The sequence below is a fragment of the Cucurbita pepo genome, chromosome 9, assembly GCF_057944985.1.
Source record: "Cucurbita pepo subsp. pepo isolate OVF chromosome 9, ASM5794498v1, whole genome shotgun sequence".
Taxonomy (NCBI): Eukaryota; Viridiplantae; Streptophyta; class Magnoliopsida; order Cucurbitales; family Cucurbitaceae; genus Cucurbita; species Cucurbita pepo.
Genome location: NC_141806.1, coordinates 10,399,344 through 10,425,153, shown reverse-complemented (window position 1 = coordinate 10,425,153; position 25,810 = coordinate 10,399,344). Strand labels below are relative to the sequence as shown.

Here is a 25,810-nt window from a genome sequence, read left to right as displayed (position 1 = left end):
GGTGAATGAAATGGTAACGTACACAAAAATTAGGGAAACTTACATACCTACCAGGCTCGAACATTACAATGTAGGTGAATGAAATAGTAACGTACACAAAAATAAAAAATAAAAAATGCCAGTTCGACTACATGATACTACAATCTTGAACACATAATGAATTTTTGTATTTTTTTTCTAATTAATTAATGTTGTTGATAATTATATAAGGTGGAACTATTTATCTTATATCAATTCAATAATTTTACTCTCAAATTATTAAATACTTTATTTTCACAATTATTTGCATTTTTTTTATAGCATCAATTATAATTAGACAAAAATGATATAAAAAGTTAAACTTGTAATAACCTCCACCATCGAGATCTTAAAAAAAATTAAGACATTATAAAAAACATATTATAGCATTTTGTTTTGCTATAATTTTTACATGTACAAGCAAAGTAGAGAGAATGCTCAAACATATACAAACAAACCACCATCCCTCCCAACATGAATCCTAGCTAACACAATAACAAACATAAACCACAAATCCCTTAATCAAAGCACTAAGCCAATCATTCAAAAGATCCAATCACAAACTGCTATTAACTTCTCCTATTGTAGTCTTGGACTCCATGACCGAGTCATAAGAAGCATGTAATCCAATCAAGATATAGTAAATCAACAGAATCCCAGTCCAGATTCCAAACCTTTCAAATGAAGCTTTGTCGATGGAGCAAAGAAGGAAAAGGTTGATCGACAGTGAAGGCAGCCACGGGACGAGCGACACGCCCCACACGCGAGGCTTTTTGGCCTGTGGGACACCGAGCCATAGGGCCATAGTTGAGAGAAACCATATGGAATTGGAGACCACCAAGCCGATCCAGCCGTCGCTTGAGCTCCAGTATACGGCGGTTGCTATTGAAGATCCCAGGATTAGAACCAGGCAGATTATGAGCTTGTTTCGGTCGGATGGTGTCGTTTCACCGCTGACGTAGTAGCGTCGGACGATCAGGCCGATGGCTACCAGCATTAAGATGAAGAGGGTGGAGATAGAGAGGAGGTTCGAGAGGATTCCCAAGCTTGTAAAGAAGGCGATTATTGCTGTTGCAGCGAGCATTGTGGCTGTTGCATTCATTGGAGTGCCAGTCCTTTCATGCACTTTGGCGAACCATGGTGAGATCATGTGGGTTCTGGCAATGTGCGTGAGATAGCGTGCCTGTCCAACAGCATTAACCAACAACACGGTGGTCATGCCTTTAAGCACCAGCAGCCACAATGTACTTAGCCCAACCCCATCCAACAGCCTCAAAAGCCACCGAAAACGGCGCGTCCTCATCAATTTGTTGGTACGGCTGCATCAAGCACAAGGTAACTGCAAGAATGCAATAGGCTAATGTGGTGATCACCATTGACCCAACAAGACCAATAGGTATATCTTTAGCAGGGTTCTTAGTTTCCTCAGCCATTGTCGAAACGGCGTCGAATCCAACGTATGCAAAGAACAAAACGGCAGAGGCTACGAAGATGCTACGAGGGCCATAGGGGGCAAAGGGTGTAAAGTTTTTCGGGTTGGCCTTGGTGAGGCCGACAATGGCAATGAAGAGGATGATGGCAACGTGGAAAATGGAAGCAATGTAGTTGAAGCGGGAGGAGCCTTTGGTGCTGGCTACAGCCAAGGTGCAAATGACGACAATCACAATGATGGCGATGGGGTCGAGCTGGTTGTAGGAGTCGGGGAAAGACGAGACGTGGATGCGAAAATCGTTCGGATGGTGATTGCACAAAGTTGCAAAGTATGAAGTCCATGAATATTCGAGGAGGATGTTGCCCGCTGCGATGAATGCCACGAAGTCTCCTAGTTCTACCCTTAGGTAGGCGAATGATCCACCTAAACAAATAATTACGATGGACTTGTGTAGTTAGTAATTTAGGAAAAACCAAAAGGGAATCTAAAATAATTTTAAATTTGGATTATTGTGAAAGTATGGTCTTTATATTTATATCTACTTTATACTTCTTGAATTCAAAATCTAAATTTTATTTCAACCAATTAAGATGTCATACTAAAAATTTCAATAGAATATCACTTCATGTCATTATCTCTACCACAAAAATAAGACCCACTTCATTGAAGAAGAAAAAAAAAGCACACGTTATAACTTTTTTTAATTTTTTTTTAAATATTCAAAATAGTATTACTGTTAGTACACATTTTTAAAATACTGATAAGAAATAGGTAAATGGTCTCCATTCATATATTGCGTTTTAAAATTTTTAAAATTTTTTATTTATTTAAAAGTTAAGGTATGATTGTTTTCGGGAGCATAAGATAATTTTTTAATAGCCAAATGACAGAAAACAATTAGTAAACCTTAATTCTATAATGTAAAAAGAATGAAATAATTAATAAAAAAATTAATATATCATGGAAAAATACAGGGATAAATGTATAAAATTTTAAAAATAGAAATTAATTTAAAAAATTAATAATAAAATATATAATATTTGACCACAAACGGAGACAAAATAGAAAAAGGCACGTACCAGCTGCTGGAATCTCCACGGCAAATTCAGTGTAACAAAAGACGGAAAGCATGGCGGAGACACCGGAGATGACATAAGACAAGACAACAGCTGGGCCGGCGTGTTTCTTAGTCTCAAGACCGGTGAGGACGAATATTCCGGCGCCGATGACAGCGCCGATACCGAACCACATAAGGTCCCACCATGTGAGGCTCTTCTTCATCTCGTGCTAGCTGCGAGCCTTCATCTCGACGAGCTCAATGTGCTCTCTAGACCTGGCCGTGAGCCGATCCAAGAGCCGGCGTCGCCTTCAACGCTTTAGTGTAATTTCCCCAACTCTTAAACGACTCCTCTGGTAGAAAATCTTGCTTCGAACAACCACAAGATCTTCTTCTGATTCCTTCTTCACCACTAGCGTCACCGTTCGGTTCACCCATTATGAATTCACACTCAAACCGTCAACCAAAAAAGAAATTAATCGGGAGAATCAAGTAACTTAAGACAAGGCGGGAGAATAAGAAAGGAAAAGGGAGTTTATAAAGGAAGCAGAGACGACCGGTGACCGTCGGTAGACACAGTGGTTTTAGAGTCTTGAATATGAGAGGAAACTGACATGTGGAGGTTAATTTGGCAGTCACATTTGTGGTACCAAGGTGTGGTTTCTAAATTTAATCATCTCAACTGCTAAAAGGGCTTATACGACACTTCTTAACTCCAAACGTTCTCAATTGGATCCTTCGCCTTTCAAATCGTTTTGCAAATTTTCCCATCAAAATCGTAATTATATTCCAATTAAAGCTGAATTTAAAACTATTCTCCTAAAACTAGATTTGGTTAAATGAACCGATTGTTAACTCCAAACAATACAGTTTTACTCCGAGTACAATTATATATAAAAATATTTATTTAACTTCATAATTATTTTACTCACTAATTTAAGTATTATAGTGAGTCTGTAGTTTAATAAAGCTCTACAAAATAGTCTCTACGGTCTAGATTAATTATGAGGATTTTATAATATTCTAATACTCTACTTGCATGAAGTCTAACACATGGACTATTGTACAATGTAGATAATTGACCTTGAAATTGTTGTCATGGGTTCACATAGGTTGACTTGGATACAAAGGACAAAATCGAACTTTTATTAAGGATAAATTGGCGACACCAGTACAAGCTAATCAAGTAAGTGCCTTTACTATCCGCATGGTTAGAAACTAATGTCGTATGATGACACATGCCCCGTAGTTCTGCACATGTCATATGCTTGATATGTGTAAAATGTTTATGAAATGATGTGATGCGTCTGATGATATGTTTGAGATATGATATGTGAAAGATATAATATATGTTATGGTACCATGCGTTTGACGATATGTTTGAGATACGATATGTTATTTCTATTTTCTTGTCTTAAATTAAACGTGTAAGTACATGGCTTCATTTGCAAATATTTTATTTCAGACTACCACCTATGTTATTTATGGAATTCATGTGGTGATGCTTCTAATTTAAGCAAGAATATTAAGGACGTTACATTACGAGTGATATGTGATGAAAGAATAAGGGTTGTCCTGCATGATTTATTACGCCACGAAGAAAAATATGGGAACCACATGCATATTTGTGTGTTCACGTGCATCGGGATACTTCTCCGTTATGACGAGTACGAACGCGTACACTATGAGACAAAAAAATAATTATCATGCTTACCATAGTTCAACGATGATCGCTATTCCCTCTGGGTGTCCGACAATAGTCCAGAGGAGCTAGCCCGACCAGTAGGCCTAGAGGGTGCGCGAGCCCTCCTGGTGGGCCCATGCTCGCACATGTGGGTAGTGTGCAGAGAAGTACCATATACCCAATTTGCCAAGTCTGGAAAGTAGGCTTAGAGAATACGATTTAAAATTATCGGTCTCATCGTTATGCATGTGTTTGCATTCAACAACACTAATAGTGGGATCACTTAATGAATATTTCTTAAAATACTGAAGTTTTGTATTATTCTTAAATTTCAGGTAAAGGCAAGACATCCCTGTGTGGTTGACGGCCACGTCGCATTGAAGATCATGGAACCTATGTTAGTGTAGTTGCATTTTCACTTCTTAGATACTAGGTTAGATTAGGGCATCGTTTTAATTATTTCTTCGGTTTTATTTACATGTCACATTGAATATTTTTCGTTGTTTTTTATTTTAAGACTCTTAACGCAAATGTATAAGTCCGTGACATTATTTTATTAATTATTTTAAAGAATGTCACTTCATGCATATGGTGTAAAACCAGTAAAAAAAATAATTAAAAAAAATCAACTAATCTCATCTCTCCTCCAACCTCTCACAAGCCCACTTCCCTCCCGATACTCAACCAACTCCCCTTGTGAGTCAATTCTGTCATATGGTTACAAGCCTTGAGGGACAAGTCAAGCCAATCTTAAAAATAGAATAGAACGTGGTCCAAGGCCAACGAAGTAAATGACGTCATTATTGACATGGTTATATTTGATGCTGACACGTGCCTCATGGATATACACATGTCATATATTTGATATGCGTGAATTGTTTATGAATCGATATGATATGATATGATATGTATATGTTATAATATGTGAATGGTATGATAACTCTTACGTTATGATATGTTTGAGTAGGATACGAGAATGATGCGATGAACGTAATGTAATGATATGACTAAAATATTATTAATATAACGATACGGTTAGGTTATGTATAGAAAATGATATGGTCATGATAGATCGAAAAAACGATATGTATAGGTTATGTATAGAAAATGATATGACTAGGATACGCATATGGAAACAATATGCCTATGAAATGTTTACGAAATGATACGATTATGATATGTCATGTGAATGACGAATATACATATATATATGTGTGTGTGTGTGTGTGTGTGTGTGTGTTTTGTGATACGATATGAAAATGATATGATATATGTTCTGGTACGATATATGTGATAAATTGATATCTTTATGTTATGGTATATTTTGATACGATATATTATGGTATAATATGTATACGATGAAAATTGTTATGTCTGGAAATATGGAAACGTTATGATATGACATATGTATGTAAAATGATTGATATGATGTGATTGGCATGCAAAACGACGAACTAGCATGAGATACAACTTTAATATACGCATGAAAGATATGATAAATGATACAACAAATGATATGAGAAATGAAGGAAGACGCTAGCGAAATTGTATTAAATGATAATGAAAATTGAAAAATGTTGGGACCTTATGCATTATTGTGTGCTCATGCATTGGAGGATACCCCTTATCCTTCACGATAATACGGACACGTATGCTACGAGACAGGAGAACGATCATTATGTTAACATAATGCTGGCGTGATGATCACTATTCGTAATGGGTGTCCAACATAAAAAACTACCAAAGAATGCTCGCCCGATCAGAAAGGGGGCTTAGGAGGCATGCGAACTGACTGATGGGTCAATACTCGCACGTGTGGAGGAAAATTAAGTACACATCCCGATTGCCCATTATGATGGCCGTTCGCAGGAAAATAGACTGTTATGATAGGTCACTTTCATGAAATTGTATGTGTTATCATTTAACCCCAATAGTGGGGTCACTTACTGAGTATTTCTTAAAATACTCAAGCCACGTGTTACTTCTATTTCAGGTAAATGCAAGGCATCCATGAACGGCTGACAACGACATCACAACTCAAGACCCTGACACATGCATAGGGTACTCCCATTTAATTTTCTTAGACTTAGTCAAGCTCAACACATATCGGGAACATCTTTTGAGAGCCTAACGAAGGAAGGTCAATTGAGTCAATTAGCAACTGAGATACAAAATAGACATATGGGAAAGCTGCAAGCAGACGTCAAAACGCCAAAAAGAGTGGGCAAGGAACAATGTCAAGCAATAAAATTGAGAAGTGGGAAAAAAATACCCTACAGAAGAGGTGAAATTAAAGAACACATTAACAACCACTCCACTAATACATAATAGAGAAAGGAGGAAAATGCTGGACAAAAGAAGCAAGCTCGAACACAAGAATGAAGAGTGTAGTAGCATTAAGGTAGTAGCATTAAATGAAGAGTGTAGGTGAATGAAATGGTAACGTACACAAAAATTAGGGAAACTTACATACCTACCAGGCTCGAACATTACAATGTAGGTGAATGAAATAGTAACGTACACAAAAATGAAAAATAAAAAATGCCAGTTGCTTGCTTTTAGATCAAACATGATTATTAGCTCATGTTTTGCACAATCTGACTCAAAGATACAACGTCCATTCTCCCCATGGAAAATTGTGATTTGGAATCATACGAAGGATTCAACTCTCTTGGCTCACTGCAAGTCTAAAGACAACGATTTAGGGGAACATGAAATTGGCCTTGGAGAGAAATACCCTTGGACCTTCAAAGAAAATTTTTGGCAATCAACACCGTTTTGGTGCAATTTTAGTAGCAAACAAGGACATACTTCGGGTGAAGTATTTTGGCCAGAAATGGAAATTTGGTTTAGTGATCAATGTTATAATAGTATTTGTACTTGGACAGCAGAAGACAATGGCATTTCCTTACGTCTTGGTTCTAAAGAACCATATCTATTAGAGTACCCTTGGAAATGATGTTGAGTTTCATTGGGTTGATTTAAACACAACTTCCAAGGATGTTGAGTTTCATTGGGTTGATTTCAACACAATTGTTCATTTAGACACAAGAAAATCCTTATTACTTTTCTATTTTGAGATTGGAGGTCAATCCTTTTGTATTTGTTGAGCTAAAATGTATATTGATGATAATAAAAATAAAACATGATATAGTTATATTTTCTTTTTTTTTTTCTTTTTTGAAAAGATACAAGTTGTAAGGACCGAGCTGACTCGATGACTTTATAAAAGATGGAATTTTTTTAGTGAAATAAAATAAGAAAATTTAAAACATAATATATATTACATCAAAATAAAGTTCATACATAAGTTTTTAAAACACAACCCAACAGTTAAGACACAAAACATTTTAAAATAAAAAGGTTGAGAACGACAGGTAAAATTTGTCTACGGCACCTACTCCAGAGTCCGCTCTCGACCTCGAAAAGCTCCTTATTACCTGAAAAATATGAAAAATAAGGAATTAGTATAAAGACTCACTAAGTAGCCTACTTGTAGGCTGTTAATCGTGTCCTTGATATGCTAGAGTATCAGACTCTTTCTTTTCTTTTTCTTGTTCTTGTTGTAAGTACTTATGCTCTTTAGTTCTTATCCTTTATTTGTGGGTTCATATCATGATCTATCCTGAGGACCTTGGTCCTTGGATCCTTAAACTTTAGTTCTAATCCAAGGGCCTTAGTACTATGGTTCTTAGAGGTCTTGGTTCTTTTCTTGGTCTTAGAACTTAGATCTTGATCTATACTCTAGTCATTGATCTTTGTCTTATTCTTGGTACATTCTAAGTTCTTGTTCGGCTCTGTTAAGAATATTTAATACTAAATTATAGTTTACTATATATATCATATTTGATATTTTATTATAAGTAAATATCTAAATATTTTCCTTCCTAACAATGCATGTTTCATATATTGTTATTTCCATTTATTACTATTTCCATATTCTGTTAATTTATTTGATTATAAAGAGAGAACTTTCACACACCATTTACTTGTGGTGGTTTAGCAAACATTCCCAAGTTCGTTCTCCAAGACACTCCCCCTAAGATTTACAGTACAAGTCATGTACTTGACAACCTTTGTCCAAGGTTTCATGCGTTCCAAAGGACAGAGTTTCATAATATTTGGAGGTTATCTAGTTCATGAATCGAAGCTAAATTACCTTAGGGGTACTATGGTTATTTTACCTCATTTCTTGGTTTACCTACTTAACCTTGTCCAATGACCACCAAATTTCATATATAGTCTTAACATACCATAATATGCATTTGAGTTACCATGCGGCAATTCATCCAATATTAACAAACATGCTCAATGGGAAGATAACGTTCATCTTCATCGGGAGCGCTGATTTCACAAATTTTCTTTCCTCCTTTATCACGCATATATTTAGTATCAAATTCTCACTCTAAAATGATTTCAAAGTCGATCATATCTAGATCTCATTGATTTTCTTAATTAATTTATTTTCATGGCTTACATGCTAATATGCTAGGTCCGCTAGCTAGGTTTATCAATTTTACAGCATGCATGTTTAATCCAAGAATTCCTATAAGTACTACTCATGCGAATTCAAATGGTTACTAACTTGGTTAACGCGTGTTTTCCCGATCTCGAGTCTCTCACTAGAGAGGGTTCCAAAAATTATGAAATTTACTTGACGGGTCCTAATTCACTAATAATAAGGTCAGTATTGAAATTGGGATGAAAAACAAGCAAACAGGCGAAAAACGGGTGAGAATAGGGGGCTCTACGTGCTTGCACACACAAGCAAGCTCCCCCACGCGCTGCCACGTGCCCCCCACGCGCAATAGACACACGCGGTCTGCTCGGACATCGAGTGAGCAGTGGCGCACATCAAACACCAACGACGCAAACTTACCCTTCAATTTTTTAGGTGTCACCATGGCGCACAGCGAGTGGCGAGATCGTTAGGTTGGACTGTGAGTCGCCAGATCGGTCACGGGCCAGTTTGGTGGTTCCATACGCTGATCGATTCATGTGAGCATTTTGATTTCAGTTTGACCCGAATCTGAGCGTGCTGACGCGTGTCAACAGGTAGGCTGAATGCATTTCTCTAGCGAAATGTTGTCACGTGTCACTCACCCGCTCCGCCGCGCTCCTTTGTACATTAGGCGACGTGTGGCGGCAATTTTCTCTCTCATGCGTGTTTTCAACTTTCTAGATTTCATCAGTTTCGTGTGTTCAAACCATTTGCTTCAGATTTTCGTAACTTTTTGCACATAACTTGGATTGACTCGGTTTCTTCACCAGAGTCGTATATTTTTTATTCACCTACATCGACGTATTTTTCTTTTATTTTTTTCTTGAATATAGAATGAATTAAATCCATTCAAAGATACGGGAAAACTCACGTTAGCTGTTCTTTTCCAATTCACCCAAACTCCGATTAAGCTCTATTCGTTTGGGATTCCTTCAAAAAACCTGTGTCAATCCTCTTTTAATTGCACACCTCGAAACTCCAAATCTATCATTCAAGAAACTTCTTAGATCTATGCAAAATCAAAACAAAAAAGGTCATATCTTACCTTGTCCATTCTTTGATTTTCTAGCCGGAATGGGCGAATCCATCACCCAAACTCTTCCTCTAGCGCCAAGAGGAGTCTTGATTCAAAGTTTCTTATCTTGGATTCGATCTCCAACCGAGGATTTGAGGCCGCTGATTCAAAGTTTCTTCTTTTCTTTCAAAATCCTAACTTCTTCTTATCCTTCTTTTCCTCTCCTTTCTATACCTTTCTTGTTATGACTCAACTATCAAGACTTCTCAAGCACGAGTAGAGACAAAATGACCTTGTCCCTATGTTGATCTTGTTCGTTTATTTTTTTTTAATCTTACAACTATCTCAAGCATAGTTTCCTTCTTCATCGTCTCGAGCTTTAGTCTCTTCAGCCTACAATAAAAAATCATGACCTAATTATCATGCATATATTTGGATCTTAAGTGGAAAACAAAGGTCATTGATACCTTAAGTTCAAGTGTTACAAAAAATAACATAGTATTTGAATACAAAAATGAAAGGCCACCTATCAACTACTAAATGAAATCAATGCATACTACTATCCTATATTGACTTCCATGGCCATTCTAACATTCATCGTCATCTGTGCAGGGCACTTTCTCTGTAATGACCCTAGATTTATACTAACCTAAAGTGGCTAATGTCATCATAACATACTCTCTTATGCGAAAATAAACATTTAAAACTTCATCATAAAACACTGCTCTGAACTTACATGCAAAACACTGCTTTGAACTTACATGCTTGAAAAAATATTTAAAGCAACATAACAAAATTAAGTAACACCAATAAAATATTAAAATTAAAAACATCCTATACTAACCTAAAGTCTAAGAAATGAAATACCACTATCCTATGCATGTGTCACGGTCTTTACTTGCAATGTTGTCATCAATCGTATAGAGGTGTCTTGCCTTTACCTAAAATAAATGTAGCACGCGACTTTAGTATTTTCAGAAATGATCAATAAGTGACCCCACTTGAGATCAAACACATAAATCATCACATGACAATCAAACAAAATTGAGGAATCTTAGTGGTTAATTACCCAAAACTCACAACGCCTAATTTTTACCACATGAAAATCAACATTTACCTTTACTCCTTAAAATGACTATCAATGGTTGGTTACCCAAAACACATAGCGTATAACCCTTACCTTGTTAATCATTTTCTGCAATCACCCCGTAGAGTGACCACTAGTGCCTGGTTACCCGATACAAACAGTGTGTAACCTTACCAAATGAAAATCAACATCCATTTAACTCCTGAAAATGATTATCAATGGTTGGTTACGTGAAACACATAACGCGAAACCCTTACCTTAATAACCATTTTCTTAAATCACCTCGTAGAGTGACCATTAGTGGCTGATTACCCAAAACACACTGCATGTAACCCTAACCACAACCTCCTCAACCATCAAAGGTAACATGCATGCATTATATCCCAAACTGTTTATTTTCATGAGCAACCATACATTATGTCACACAACTCACATTAGATATATTCTCAATCATCAAACATAATTATGCATGCAATAGGTCTCAAAACATTTATTTTTATAGTCAACCTACATCGTATCACACAACACTCAACCATATAATACCAAACATATTCAACCCTTGTAGAAAAATAAAACAGTTAAGTTTTAATTGAAAGACCTCTTACTCGGAGAGCTTCTTTTCTAATCGTCCCTATAGATATTGGTCTAACTTCGACTTAGATCGAGCCTACATTTAAACACCCAAGTTTAACTAATCCAACTAGACGTGATACAACGACTCCTACAAATCATAGGGTTCTATTGCTTACCTTCTTCCTACGTAGAGGTTGGGTCAAATCCGAACTATTCAGAAAAGAAACCACATTGTAGCTTCGATTGTTGGCACATTGTACCTTGGTTACGTTTACTCCTCCACATCGTGGTTCTGCCGATGAGACAGTATTCAATTCGTGATGACGACAACAATTCGATGCGCGACGGCGACTGGCGGTGGTTGTTGTTTTTTGACAATCGGCAAGGGGAAATCCCTTTTCACAATTGGTGTGAGAGGAAATCGTTTGACTGAAAGAGAGAAGAAAGTTGTTGGAAGAAAATAAAAACGGGCAAAAATAACAGAGAGAGAGAGAGAGAGAATTGAGATTTGACTTTGCTTAAAAAGAGGTGATGTTTTCTTTCTCAATTAGCCTATTTAAATAATTAACTTACACTAAAAATTGCCAAGAGTAGCCAACTAAATCTGCGACACTTCCTTCAAAATGGCCACCTAAAAGTTGGTAATCCATTCGTGTTTGTCAAATGGTCAAAGGAAGATATTCAATTAACTAATTGAAACGTGTAAAGCTAAATAAGAAAACCTCAGGCTTTTATTTAACAATCTCCTACTAAAACCTGTGGTATATCTACCTTATTATTTGAACTCCGATCTTTGAATGGAGTTCCTCAAATTTTACCCGTGCCGAAGACTTGGTGAAGATGTCTCCAAGCTGTTCCTCTGTTCGGATGAAGTCAATCTTGATAAGCCCTCGATCTAACGGAATAAGCAAGATCAGGGTGAGTGTTTACCAGATAGCGCAGGCTCCCGACAATGCTGCGGTAATTGGTGGAGTCGACTACCGTCGTAGTGCCGGCCTTCCTCAGCTGGAGTCGGGCCTCCATTGACGTCCTTGTAGGGTTACTGTCTGCTAGTCTAGCAGTGTCCAACAGCTTCTTTGCGCACGCACTTTGACAGATGGTGATGTCGGCAGTACTCTGTTGCACTTTGATGCCGAGGTAGTAGCTAAGTACGCCGAGATCGCTCATCTTAAAGTTCTTTGATATCTCCCTCTTGAATCTTCCAAGGACTTCTATGTCGCCTTCAGTGATTATAAGGTCGTCGACGTACACTCCCACAATCAGTCGCTGCTCGTCGTGGTTGTGCGTGTACATGCCATGCTTAGAGGCACAACATTTGAACTTCAGTGACAGTAGGGTACTGTCAAGCTTCGCGTTCTAGGCTCGTGGTGCTTGTTGAGGCCCGTAGAGTGCCTTGTGAAGGCGTAGTACCTTACCGGAGTTGTCGTTGACCAGGAAGACAGGTGGTTGTCGGACGTAGATGGTCTCCTTCAGCTCTCCGTTAAGGAAAACAGACTTCACATCCATGTGGTGGACCTCCCAAGAGCAATGTGTCGCGATTGCCAGCAAAAGGTTGACGAATTCTAACCTTTCCACCGGCGCAAATAACTCTTCGAAGTCCACACCTTACTTCTGGACGTAGACCTTCGCCACCATACGGGCCTTGTGCTTCACAACTTCTCCCTTTTCGTTGCGCTTCAGTTTGAAGACTCATTTGAGCCTTATGGCTCGGTGTCCCGATGGCATATCCTCCAGACTCCACGTCTGGTTCTTGGTGATGGATGTCATCTCCTCCTGCATTGCCTTCAGCCAGCACGAGTTCCTTTCTGCTTCTGCGAAGATGTTCGGTTCATCTGCACTGATGGCATGCAGTTTGGCCACCTCTTGTTCGAGTTCTTGTGGCGCCAATCTACGTGGTTCACCTCCTCCCACTAGGTCTTCCATCCTCCGATACCTGGCCACCAGATCATCATCGTGATCGGCATCCAGGGTCGAATTCGCAGTCCGTGGTGTTGCAAACTTCACTGGTTCAGGGGGTGTTGCTGTTGGCGGCGGTGACGGTTCCTCATGCTGGACTCCTCCTTACTGTGGCTCAGTGACGAGGTACACCACCGTGAATTGATTTGGGTTGTGGTCTGCCTCGATCACGTCGTTCCACTATCTGAAGGTGCTTTCGTCGAAGATGACGTCGTGAGACACGTGAGCTCGCCCCCCCCACCCTGCAGGATCATAGAGTCTGTACGCCTTGCTCCCGGGTTCGTAGCCGATGAAGACGAATTTCAACCCCTTGGGATTGAGCTTGGCGAGGTGGGGACGCGCTACCTTCATGTATGCAATGTAGCCGAACACTCGGAGATGGTGTACCGTTAGCTTCTTGTTGTACCAGGCCTCATGTGGCGTCTTCCCGTTGAGACTTCGCGTTAGCGAACGATTGAGGAGGTAGACTACCATCATTACCACCTCTCCCTAGAATCTCCCAGACATCCCGACCGTCATCAGCAAAGACCTTGCTGTCTCGACGATGGTCTGATTTTGGCGTTCCACCACTCCGTTCTGCTGGGGGGAGTAGGGCGCCATTAGTTGCCGCTGCATGCCGAACTCGTCGCAGTACTTACCGAAGCTCGCTGAGGTGAATTCTCCGCCTTGGTCCATGCATAGCATTCGCATCTTCTTCCCACATTCGGCCTCTGCTCGCGCCTAGATGCGCTTAATCGCCTCTGCCGCCTCACTTTTCGCTTGCAGCAAGATCAGCCACATGAAGCGGCTTTCGTCATCAACCAACAAAATGAAGAGGGTCTTGCCGCCTGGGGTCGCCGGCTTGATGGGCCCGCAGATATTGCCATGTACAAGCTCCAACGGCTCATCGTCGCGGTAGGATGTCCAAGACGGAAAGGGGGTGCGCTTCTGTTTGCCGATGAGGCACCCGTCGCACAGCTTGTTCACACCTTTGATTGCCGGAAAATCGTGCATCATCTCCTCCTTTTATAGTTTTTCTAGATCAGGAAAGTTTAGGTGCCCATACCTTGCATCGCACAGCTTGTTCACGCCTTTGATTGCTGGAAAACCGTGCACCATCTCCTCCTTCTATAGTTTTTCTAGAGCAGGAAAGTTTAGGTGCCCATACCTTGCATGCCACCTCCAAGATACTTCTTCAAGCACTCGTCGCACAACTTGTTCATGCCTTTGATTGCCGGCAAACCGTGCACCATCTCCTCCTTCTGTAGTTTTTCTAGAGCAGGAAAGTTTAGGTGCCCATACCTTGCACCGTGCACCATCTCCTCCTTCTATAGTTTTTCTAGAGCAGGAAAGTTTAGGTGCCCATACCTTGCACCGTAATCTCGCAAAACGTGAACCCAACCCGTTTTCCTTCGTCTTCCTTACCCGAAATCTCGCAAAAACCCTAATCGTCGCTGCGCCGCCAACGACGTCGTCACAACCCCGATTCCGACTACGCGACAACACCCCTTGCCTATTCCGACCGACGCGCAACGATATTCAACACCGATAGCCTCGGTCGCTTCTCCCTCCGGCCACTCATCGAAGAAAATCCAGCGAACCACCTCACACATTTTTCTTGGCTAACCCTCTCGATTTTTTCGTACTCTTAGACACCCTCGAAAACCCTAAATGTTTGGAGAGCAAAAGTTGTTTTCAACGAAGGAGAAGAGTTGTATATGGGAATATAAAAGGTCTTTATGACTTTTCCATTAAGGCAGTAATTTCCTTGCTAGAAATCATTCCTTTTCCAGCGACAATAAATGCAGCATAATATCTTTTCGTTTTGGCAGCAAAAATAAAATCTTAGCATAAAATGTAAAATAAATAAAACAAAAATTCGAATCCTTACATTATCCCCTCCTAAAAAGGACTTTCGTCCTCGAAAGTCTCCCTAGAAATAACTCTGGATACTTTTCTCTTATCTCATCCACTCGTTCCCATTACGTAACTTCCCCTACTAGTTTTTAGAATCCTTTGTGCCGCCTCCCGAGCAATCCTTGGCCACGTGGTCCTCCTTTCCACACCGAAAACAGGCTCTAATGTGACCTAAACATTTACCCCAGTGATTTTTCCCACACTTATTACACTTAGGCTTGCCATCTAATTCGTTTTCATGTTCGTGACGACGTTTTTGTCCCACTGACGATGAAGGGGTTTCATGCGAACTATCAAGTCCTTCCATAGACTTAGCTGCTCTCAAGGCGACAGCGTAAGTGGCAGGTGCAATCGCCTCAACAGTTTTACGAATCTTCATATCTAACCCCAGCACAAATCGTTGGGCTGTCTTGTAGTCTGTGTTCACTAATTCTGGGGCAAAACGCTTTAGCTTAGAAAATTTCCTAGCATAGGTAGTAACAGTACGCCCCCTCTGACTCAATTGGGTAAACTCCTGCTGCTTTCGCAACTGGACATCCTCTGGGTAATATTCTTCAGAGAAGGCATCCTTGAACTCCACCCACGAGATTGCACCACACTCAGGACTAATAAGGTCGCGGGTGGCCTGCCACCACAATTCTGCATCATCACGCAGCATAAACGTAGCACACTCTACCCTATGGGCCTCAGGGCAGTTGGTCAACACAAATACTGACTCAATGGACCTCAGCCACATTTGTGCCACCGTTGGATCTTCAGATGCCCCCTTAAAAGTTCGAGGGTCACCCCTCTTGAAATCCTGCAAGTACCTAGCCTCCATAGTTGATGTAGAAGCATTCGCTTGCTGGTTGGCAGTCAGATTTTGAATCACAGTTTGTAATGCATTTACTAGGACAGCTGTAGGATCTGGTGCGGCCTGAGGTGCCGCTGGTGCGGGATAGGCTGCTCTACAGAATCCTCTCGTCTCCCATTACGTCCCCTTCCTCTTCCTCTACCCCTAAGTGGGGGTCGTCCCCTAAGACCTCCTCCTCAAGTTCTAGGTGGCATCTCGACAGTGCATGTAACCACTACGTCACACACTTATCTAATACATTCTATTCTAACATTCGTAGTCATGCAAGTCACGCATACATACAACTATAGCATTATCATAACCATCCGATAGTACATGACATATCATAACTCATGCCAACATATGAAACATGTATATCATATCATTCACCACAAAACACACATTCACTACTACATACATCATTAATTAAGAAGCTTTATTTTAAAAAAAGGCGTACCTGACGGCGACGACGCGTTTGCTGGAGGACCATGGAAGTACGTTAGGCCTACATTGTAAGCAAGTCTACAAGATCTATAACCTAGGGCTCTGATACCAACTGTAACGCCCCTAATTAGGTTAAAGAAAATTAGGGGCGTTATAGACTTAGTCAAGCTCAACACATATCGGGAACATCTTTTGAGAGCCTAACGAAGGAAGGTCAATTGAGTCAATTAGCAACTGAGTTACGAAATAGACATATGGGAAAGCTGCAAGTAGACATCAAAACGCCAAAAAGAGTGGACAAGGAACAATGTCAAGCAATAAAATTGAGAAGTGGGAAAGAATACCCTACAAAAGAGGTGAAATTAAAGAACACATTAACAACCACTCCACTAATACATAATAGAGAAAGGAGGAAAATGCTGGACAAAAGAAGCAAGCTCGAACACAAGAATGAAGAGTGTAGTAGCATTAAATGAAGAGTGTAGGTGAATGAAATGGTAACGTACACAAAAATTAGGGAAACTTACATACCTACCAAGCTCGAACATTACAATGTAGGTGAATGAAATAGTAACGTACACAACAATGAAAAATAAAAAATGTTAGTTCGACTACATGATACTACAACCTTAAACACTTGTGAATTTTTGTATTTTTTTTTAATTAATTAATGTTGTTGATAATTATATAAGGTGGAACCATTTATCTTGTATCAATTTAATAATTTCACTCTCAAATTATTGAATACTTTATTTTCACAATTATTTGCATTTTTTATAGCGTCAATTATAATTACACAAAAAAAAATATAAAAAGTCTCAAACTTGTAATAACCTCCACCATCAAGATCTTAAAAAAAAAAGACATTATAAAAAACATATTATAGCATTTTGTTTTGCTATAATTTTGACATGAAAAGGCAAAGTAGAGAGAATGCTCAAACATATACAAACAAACCACCATCCCTCCCAACGTGAATCCTAGATAACACACTAACAAACATAAACCACAAATCCCCTTATCAAAGCACTAAACCAATTATTATAAATTCAAAAGATCGAATCACAAACTGCTATTAACTTCTCTTACTGTAGTCTTGGACTCCATGACCGAGTCATAAGAAGCATGTAATCCAATCAAGATATAGTAAATCAACAAAATCCCAGTCCAGATTCCAAACCTTTCAAATGAAGCTTTGTCGATGGAGCCAAGAAGGAAAAGGTTGATGGCGATCGACAGTGAAGGCAGCCATGGGATGAGCGGCACGCCCCACACGCGAGGCTTTTTGGCCTGTGGGACACCGAGCCATAGGGCTAGGGTTGAGAGAAACCATATGGAATTGGAGACCACCAAGCCGATCCAGCCATCGCTTGAGCCCCAGTATACGACGGTTGCTATTGAAGATCCCAGGATTAGAACCAGGCAGATTATGAGCTTGTTGCGGTCGGATGGTGTCGTTTCACCGCTGACGTAGTAGCGTCGGACGATCAGGCCGATGGCTACCAGCATGAAGATGAAGAGGGTGGAGATAGAGAGGAGGTTCGAGAGGATTCCCAAGCTTGTAAAGAAGGCGATTATTGCTGTTGCAGCGAGCATTGTGGCTGTTGCATTCACTGGAGTGCCAGTCCTTTCATGCACTTTGGCGAACCATGGTGAGATCATGTGGGTTCTGGCAATGTGCGTGAGATAGCGTGCCTGTCCAACAGCATTAACCAACAACACGGTGGTCATGCCTTTAATAGCACCAGCAGCCACAATGTACTTAGCCCAACCCCATCCAACAGCCTCAAAAGCCACCGAAAACGGCGCGTCCTCATCAATTTGTTGGTACGGCTGCATCAAGCACAAGGTAACTGCAAGAATGCAATAGGCTAATGTGGTGATCACCATTGACCCAACAAGACCAATAGGTATATCTTTAGCAGGGTTCTTAGTTTCCTCAGCCATTGTCGAAACGGCGTCGAATCCAACGTATGCAAAGAACAAAACGGCAGAGGCTACGAAGATGCCACGAGGGCCATAGGGGGCAAAGGGAGTGAAGTTTTTCGGGTTGGCCTTGGTGAGGCCAGCAATGACAATGAAGAGGATGATGGCAACGTGGAAAATGGAAGCAACGTAGTTGAAGCGGGAGGAGCCTTTGGTGCTGGCTACAGCCAAGGTGCAAATGACGACGATCACAATGATGGCGATGGGGTCGAGCTGGTTGTAGGAGTCGGGGAAAGACGAGACGTGGATGCGAAAATCGTTCGGATGGTGATTGCACAAAGTTGCAAAGTATGAAGTCCATGAACGGGCCACAGCAGCGCTGCCAATTACATATTCGAGGAGGATGTTGCCCGCTGCGATGAATGCCACGAAGTCTCCTAGTTCTACCCTTAGGTAGGCAAATGATCCACCTGAACAAATAATTACGATGGACTCGTGTAGTTAGTAATTTAAGAAAAACCAAAAGGAATCTAAAACAATTTTAAATTTAGATTATTGTGAAAGTATGGTCTTTATATTTAATCTATTTTATACTTCTTGAATTCAAAATCTAATTTTTTTTTTCAACCGATTAAGATGTCATACTAAAAATTTCAATAGAATATCACTTCATCAATAGAATATCACTTCATATCATTATCTCTACCACAAAAATAAGACCCACTTCATTGAAGAAGAAAAAAAAATAAAGCACACGTTATAAACTTTTTTAATTTTTTTTTTAAATATTCAAAATAGTATTACTGTTAGTACACATTTTTAAAATACTGATAAGAAATAGATAAACCGTCTCCATTCATATATTGAATTTTAAAATTTTAATTTTTTTTTTGTTTAAAAGTTAAGGTATAATTCTTTTCGAGAGTATCTCTAATAAAATTAAAAGATAATTTTTTAATAGTCAAGTGACAGAAAATAATTAGTAAACCTTAATTCATTCCGGTAAAAAGAATGAAATAATTAATAAAAAATTAATATATCATGGAAAAATACAGGGATAAATGTATAAAATTTTAAAAATAGAAATTAATTTAAAAAATTAATAATAAAATATATAATATTTTGACCACAAATAGAGACAAAATAGAAAAAGGCACGTACCAGCTGCTGGAATCTCCACGGCAAATTCAGTGTAACAAAAGACGGAAAGCATGGCGGAGACACCGGAGACGACATAAGACAAGACAACAGCTGGGCCGGCGTGTTTCTTAGTCTCAAGACTGGTGAGGACGAATATTCCGGCGCCGATGACAGCGCCGATACCGAACCACATAAGGTCCCACCATGTGAGGCTCTTCTTCATCTCGTGCTGGCTGCGAGCCTTCATCTCGACGAGCTCAATGTGCTCCCCAGACCTGGCCGTGAGCCGATCCAAGAGCCGGGCCGGCGTCGCCTTCAACGCTTTAGTGTAATTTCTCCAACTCTTAAACGACTCTCCTGGTAGAAAATCTTGCTTCGAACAACCACAAGATCTTCTTCTGATTCCTTCTTCACCACTAGCGTCACCGTTCGGTTCACCCATTATGAATCCACACTCAAACCGTCAACCAAAAAAGAAATTAATAAGGAGAATCAAGTAACTGAAGACAAGGCGGGAGAATAAGAAAGGAAAAGGGGGTTTATTAAGGAAGCAGAGACGACCGGTGACCGCCGGTAGACACAGTGGTTTCAGAGTCTTGAATATGAGAGGCAACTGACATGTGGAGGTTAATTTGGCAGTCACATTTATGGTACCAAGGTGTGGTTTCTAAATTTAATCATCTCAACTGCTTAAAGGGCATATACAACACTTCTTAACTCCAAACCGTTCTCAATTGGATCCTTCGCCTTTCAAATCGTTTTGCAAATTTAATGTCGTCCCATCAAAATCGTAATTATATTCCAATTAAAGCTGAATTTTAAAACTATTCTCCTAAAACTAGATTTGGTTAAACATTGTTAACTCCAAACAATACAGTTTTACTCATACAATTATATATAAAAATATTTATTTAACTTCATAATTATTTTACTCACTAATTTAAGTATTATAGTTAGTCTGTAGTTTAATAAAGCTCTACAAAATAGTCTCTACGGTCTAAATTAATCATGAGGATTTTATAATATTCTAATACTCTACTTGCATGAAGTCTAACACATGGACTATTGTACAATGTAGAGAATTGACCTTGAAATTGTTGTCATGGTTTCACATAGGTTGACTTGGATACAAAGGACAAAATCGAACTTTTATTAAGGATAAATTGGTGACACCAGTATAAGCTAATCAGGTAAGTGCCTTTACTATCCGCATGGTTAGAAACTAATGTCGTATGATGACACATGCCCCGTAGTTCTACACATGTCATATGCTTGATATGTGTGAAATGTTTATGAAATGATGTGATGCATCTGATGATATGTTTGAGATATGATATGTGAAAGATATAATATATGTTATGATATATGTTATGGTACCATGTGTTTGACGATATGTTTGAGATACGATATGTTATTTATATTTTCTTGTCTTAAATTAAACGTGTAAGTTCTTGGCTTCATTTGCAAATATTTTTATTTCAAACTATCACCTATGTTATTTATGTAATTCATGTGGTGATGCTTCTAATTTAAGCAAGAATATTAAGGACGTTACATTACGAGTGTGATATGTGATGAACGAATGAGGGTTTCCTGCATGATTTATTACGCCACGAAGAAAAATATGGGAACCTCATGCATATTTGTATGTTCACGTGCATCGGGATACTTCTCCGTTATGACGAGTAGGGACGCGTACACTATGAGACAAAAAATGATTATCATGCTTACCATAGTTCAACGATGATCGCTATTCCCTCTGGGTGTCCAACAATAGTCCAGAGAAGCTAGCCCGACCAGTAGGCCCAGAGGGTGCGCGAGCCCGCCTGGTGGGCCCATGCTCACACGTGTGGGTAGTGTGCAGAGAAGTACCATACACCCAATTTGCCAAGTCTTGAAAGTATGCCTAGAGAATACGATTTAAAATTATAGGTCTCATCGTTATGCATGTGGTTGCATTCAACAACATTAATAGTGGGATCACTTAATGAGTATTTCTTAAAATATTGAAGTCTTGTGTTATTCTTAAATTTCAAGTAAAGACAAGACATTCGTGTGTGGTTGACGGCCATATTGCGTTGAAGATCATGGAATCTGTGTTAATGTAGTTGCATTTTCACTACTTAAATACTAGGTTAGATTAGGGCATTGTTTTATTTCTATGTATAAGTCCATGACATTATTTTATTATTTATTTTAAAGAATATTTCCAAACATATATATATGCCGTAAAACCAGTAAAAAAATAATTAAAAAAATAGTCACTCCCCTTGCTCTCTCCCTTTCTCCCGTTCTCTTTACATTATCTGCACCATTGTTTAACACCACCGGATCTCCCATCATCCAAAATGGAAATCTTTTTCTTACAATTACAACCTCAATCAATTCTGTCCGATCGTTACAAGGTTCGAGGAACAAGTCAAGTCAATCATAAAAATAGAATAGAACGTCGGCCAAGGCCAATCAAGTAAATGACGTTATTATCAACATGGTTATATTTGATGTTGATACGTGTCCCGTTGTTATGCACCTGTCATATAGTTGATATGTGTGAATTGTTTGTTAATCGATATGATTATGATATGATATGTATATATTATAATATGTGAATGGTATGATAACTCTTACGTTATGATATGTTTGAGCAGGATACGAGAATGATGCGTTGAATGTAATGTAATGATATGACTAAGATATTATTAATATAACGATACGGTTAGGTTATGTATAGAAAATGATATGGTTATGATAGATTGAAAAAACGATATATATAGGTTATGTATAGAAAATGATATGATTATGATAAATTGATAAAACTATATGGTTAGGGTACGTTTGGAAAACAATATGACTAAGCTATGTCCATGAAATGATATGACTATGAGATGTATAAGGACAATAAGGTTATAACAAGATTAAAATTACGATATGACTTGGATATGCATATGGAAACAATATGTCTATGAAATGTTTACGAAATCATACGATTATGATATGACATCTGAATGACAAATATATATATATATATATGTTGTGATACGATATGAAAATGATATGATATATGTGTACGATATATGTGTTAAATTGATATGTTTATGTTACGGTATATTGTGATACGATATGTTATGGTATGATATGTATACAATGAAAATTGTTAAGTCTGGAAATATGGAAACATTATGATATGGTATATATATGTAAAATGATTGATATGATGTAATTGACATGCAAAACGACGAATTAGCATGAAATACAACCCTAATATACGCATGAAAGATATGATAAATAATACAACAAATGGTATGAGAAATGATATGATATGAAGGAAGACGCTAGCGAGATTGTATTAAATGATAATGAAAATTGAAAAATGTTGGGACCTTATGCAGGGATACCTCTTATCCTTCACGATAGTATGGACACGTATGCTACGAGACAGGAGAACGATCATTATGTTAACATAATGCTGCCGTGACGATTTCTATTCATAATGGGTGTCCGACATCAAAAACTTCTAGAGAATGCTCGTTCGATCAGAAAGGGGGCCTAGGAGGAGTGCGAACTGACTGGTGGGTCAATACTCGCACGTATGGACCGTGTGTAGGAAAATTAAGTACACATCCCAATTGCCTGTTATAATGACTGCCGTAGGAAAATAGACTGTTATGATAAGTTTCATTCATGAAATTGTATGTCTTTGCATTTAATCCCAATAGTGGGGTCACGAGTATTTCTTAAAATACTCAAGCCACGTGCTACTTCCATTTCAGGTAAATGCAAGTCATCCCTGTACGGCTGGCGACGACATCGCAACTTGAGACCATGGGACATGCATAGGGTAGTCACGTTTATTTTCTTAGAATTAGGCTAGAATAGGATGTTTTTAACTTAGATGCTTATTTATTTCATTTAGTTTATTGTTGTGTTGTTTTAAAGATGTTTTTTAACACGTAAGTCCATGGCTGTGTTTTTAGATGTAGTTTATGTTTTATGAATATGTTTAAATGAAGTATTTTCGCATTCAATGTTCATGGTATGTATCGACATTAGATTGAGTAGAAAATTTAGAATTGTTACATATGGTAGCGGCTTAGAGTCATTACAATTTAAACTTGTTAGGAACCCACTGGATACCGAACCTGTTAAACACTTTTGAAAGTTCATGTTCTAAACAAACAAAAATCTCAAAATTCGAGAATTAAAATTATAACTTTTAAGTGTCATAAAGTTTAAATATTAAGTAGACAACTATCATAATTCTAAAATGTTGGAACTTCCCGTTTCTAACTTTTTGTTTGAACTAAGAAAAGTTTGACTTAAGTTTGATCATCTGAAGAGCTTGGTGTGCAAGGGAGTTGCATCCAGAGGTACCACGAGAGTTGTCACAGTGTTAAAAGTCAAGAAATTGATACACCAAGGTGCATGAGAATTTTTAGCTATTGTGACAATTGACTATGGGGGTATAGTTGCTAGTTTCCTCAATATGGGGTCAGAGAGGGGTGTCTTTCTAGAAAAGTTGCTTGGGTTGCCACAATGCAAAGAACTCACTTTGGAATGGACTTGGAACAAGGTACCGTGTCAATCTTCTAAGTATCTATCTATTTATATATATATATAGATATATATATAGATATAGATATCCTTAAATGTTCCATTTTGTGATTAATATATCTAAGATACATTTAAATTTTAAAAGTTAATGGATCTATTCGATATAAATCTAAATTTAATGTCCATGAAACGACCCTAGATTTTTACTAACCTAAAGTCGCTACTGTCATCATAACATACTCTCTTATACACAAATAAACATTTAAGACTTCATCATAAAATATTGTCATGGACTTACATGTTTGAAAATGTCTTTAAAGTAACATAACGAAATATTAAATAAAACAAATAAAACATTAAAATTAAGAACACCCTGTACTACCTTAAGCCTAAGAAATGAAATACCACTATCTTATGCATGTGCCATGGTCTTTACTTGCGATATCATCGTCAACCATATAAGGGTGTCTTGACTTTACCAGAAGTAGATGTAGCACACGACTTGAGTATTTTAACAAATACTTAGTAACTGACCCCACTATTGGGGTCAAGGAATGCAAACACATGACGCTCATGAACAAGGACCTATCGTTAAAATCATCATAGGGATGACTTCAAGTCTGGACAAAATTGGATGTGTAGTACTTTTCGACGCACATGCAAGCATGAGTCCTCAAGTAGCTTGGACCCCTAGACCCATCATACTCGGCCTTGTTGTTTGTAGACGGACGTCCGGAGATCAGCAAATCCCTGAGTATCATGTGAAAAATGATTATCATCACCATCACCATAGTGTACACATCCGTACTCATCATCATAAATGGGGAAGTAACACGATGTTTGAACACACAATATGCATGAAGTCCCTATAGTTTTCATCTTTAAATCATTCTTATGATCCAACTCTATACATCATCCACACATTATCTTAGATAACATGCATGCATTGGCCTTCATAAATTCATCATCAATAACATCGATTAGGGTTGGGTTTTAGAAAATAAAAACTTAGAGGAAGATTTCTGAGACTTATTTGACTTTCTTAAATTTCATGAACGTAACTATTCCAAAAAGAAAAAAAAAACATATGAACTATATTGTATTTTGCTTTAATTATCATCAATATACAATTTTTTTAAAAAAAAGTAATAAGGACTTTTTTTTGGTGTCTAGATCAACCATGGTGTTCAAACACAATGAACTCCAATTACATCATTTTCAAAGGTGCTATAGATATGATTCTTTAGAACTAAAACGTAAGGAAATGTAATCGTCTAAGTACAAATACTATTATAACATTGATTACTAAACCAATTTTCCATTTCTGGCCAAAATACTTTTTAGAAGCATACCTATGTTGCTGCCAAAATTGCACCAACACTATGTTGATTGCCAAAATTTTGATTTGAAGGTCTAGGAGTATTTCTCTCTAGGGCCAATCTCATGTTGGACTAAATAGTCGTCTTTAGACTTGCAGTGAGATAAGAGAGTTGAATCCTTCGTATTAATTACCACTTCCTATGGAGAGAATCGACATTGTATCCTTGAACTTTGTGCAAAAGATGAGTTAATAGACAGGTTTGATTCAAAAGCAAACAACAAGATGAAACAAAAAAATGTGAGGTTTTTTTTTTTTTTTTTTTTTTTTTTTTTTTTGAGAATTTAATTTGGTTAGTTTTTTCTACACAAATGTATTTG

General features: G+C 38.3%; 1 protein-coding gene and 1 pseudogene across 1 annotated transcript; both read right to left on the bottom strand.

Moving 5' to 3' along the window:
• Nucleotides 1–574: 574 nt before the first annotated feature.
• Nucleotides 575–2,945, bottom strand: LOC147791292 (cationic amino acid transporter 1 pseudogene; annotated as a pseudogene).
• A 14,612-nt stretch (nucleotides 2,946–17,557) lies between these two features.
• On the bottom strand, nucleotides 17,558–20,003 carry LOC147791291 (cationic amino acid transporter 1-like). The gene is made up of 2 exons (XM_087127170.1): nucleotides 19,583–20,003; nucleotides 17,558–18,891 (listed from the first exon to the last, which is right to left on the bottom strand). The coding sequence occupies exons 1-2, from the start codon at nucleotides 20,001–20,003 to the stop codon at nucleotides 17,558–17,560; spliced, it is 1,755 nt and encodes a 584-aa protein (XP_086983296.1).
• Nucleotides 20,004–25,810: the final 5,807 nt, after the last annotated feature.

Coding starts and splice junctions, on each gene's coding strand:
- LOC147791291 (XM_087127170.1), bottom strand. CDS start 20,003: ATGGGTGAACCGAACGGTGACGCTAGTGGTGAAGAAGGAATCAGAAGA. Junction 18,892..19,582: donor CGTGGAGATTCCAGCAGCTG/GTACGTGCCTTT, acceptor TTATTTGTTCAG/GTGGATCATTTGCCTACCTA.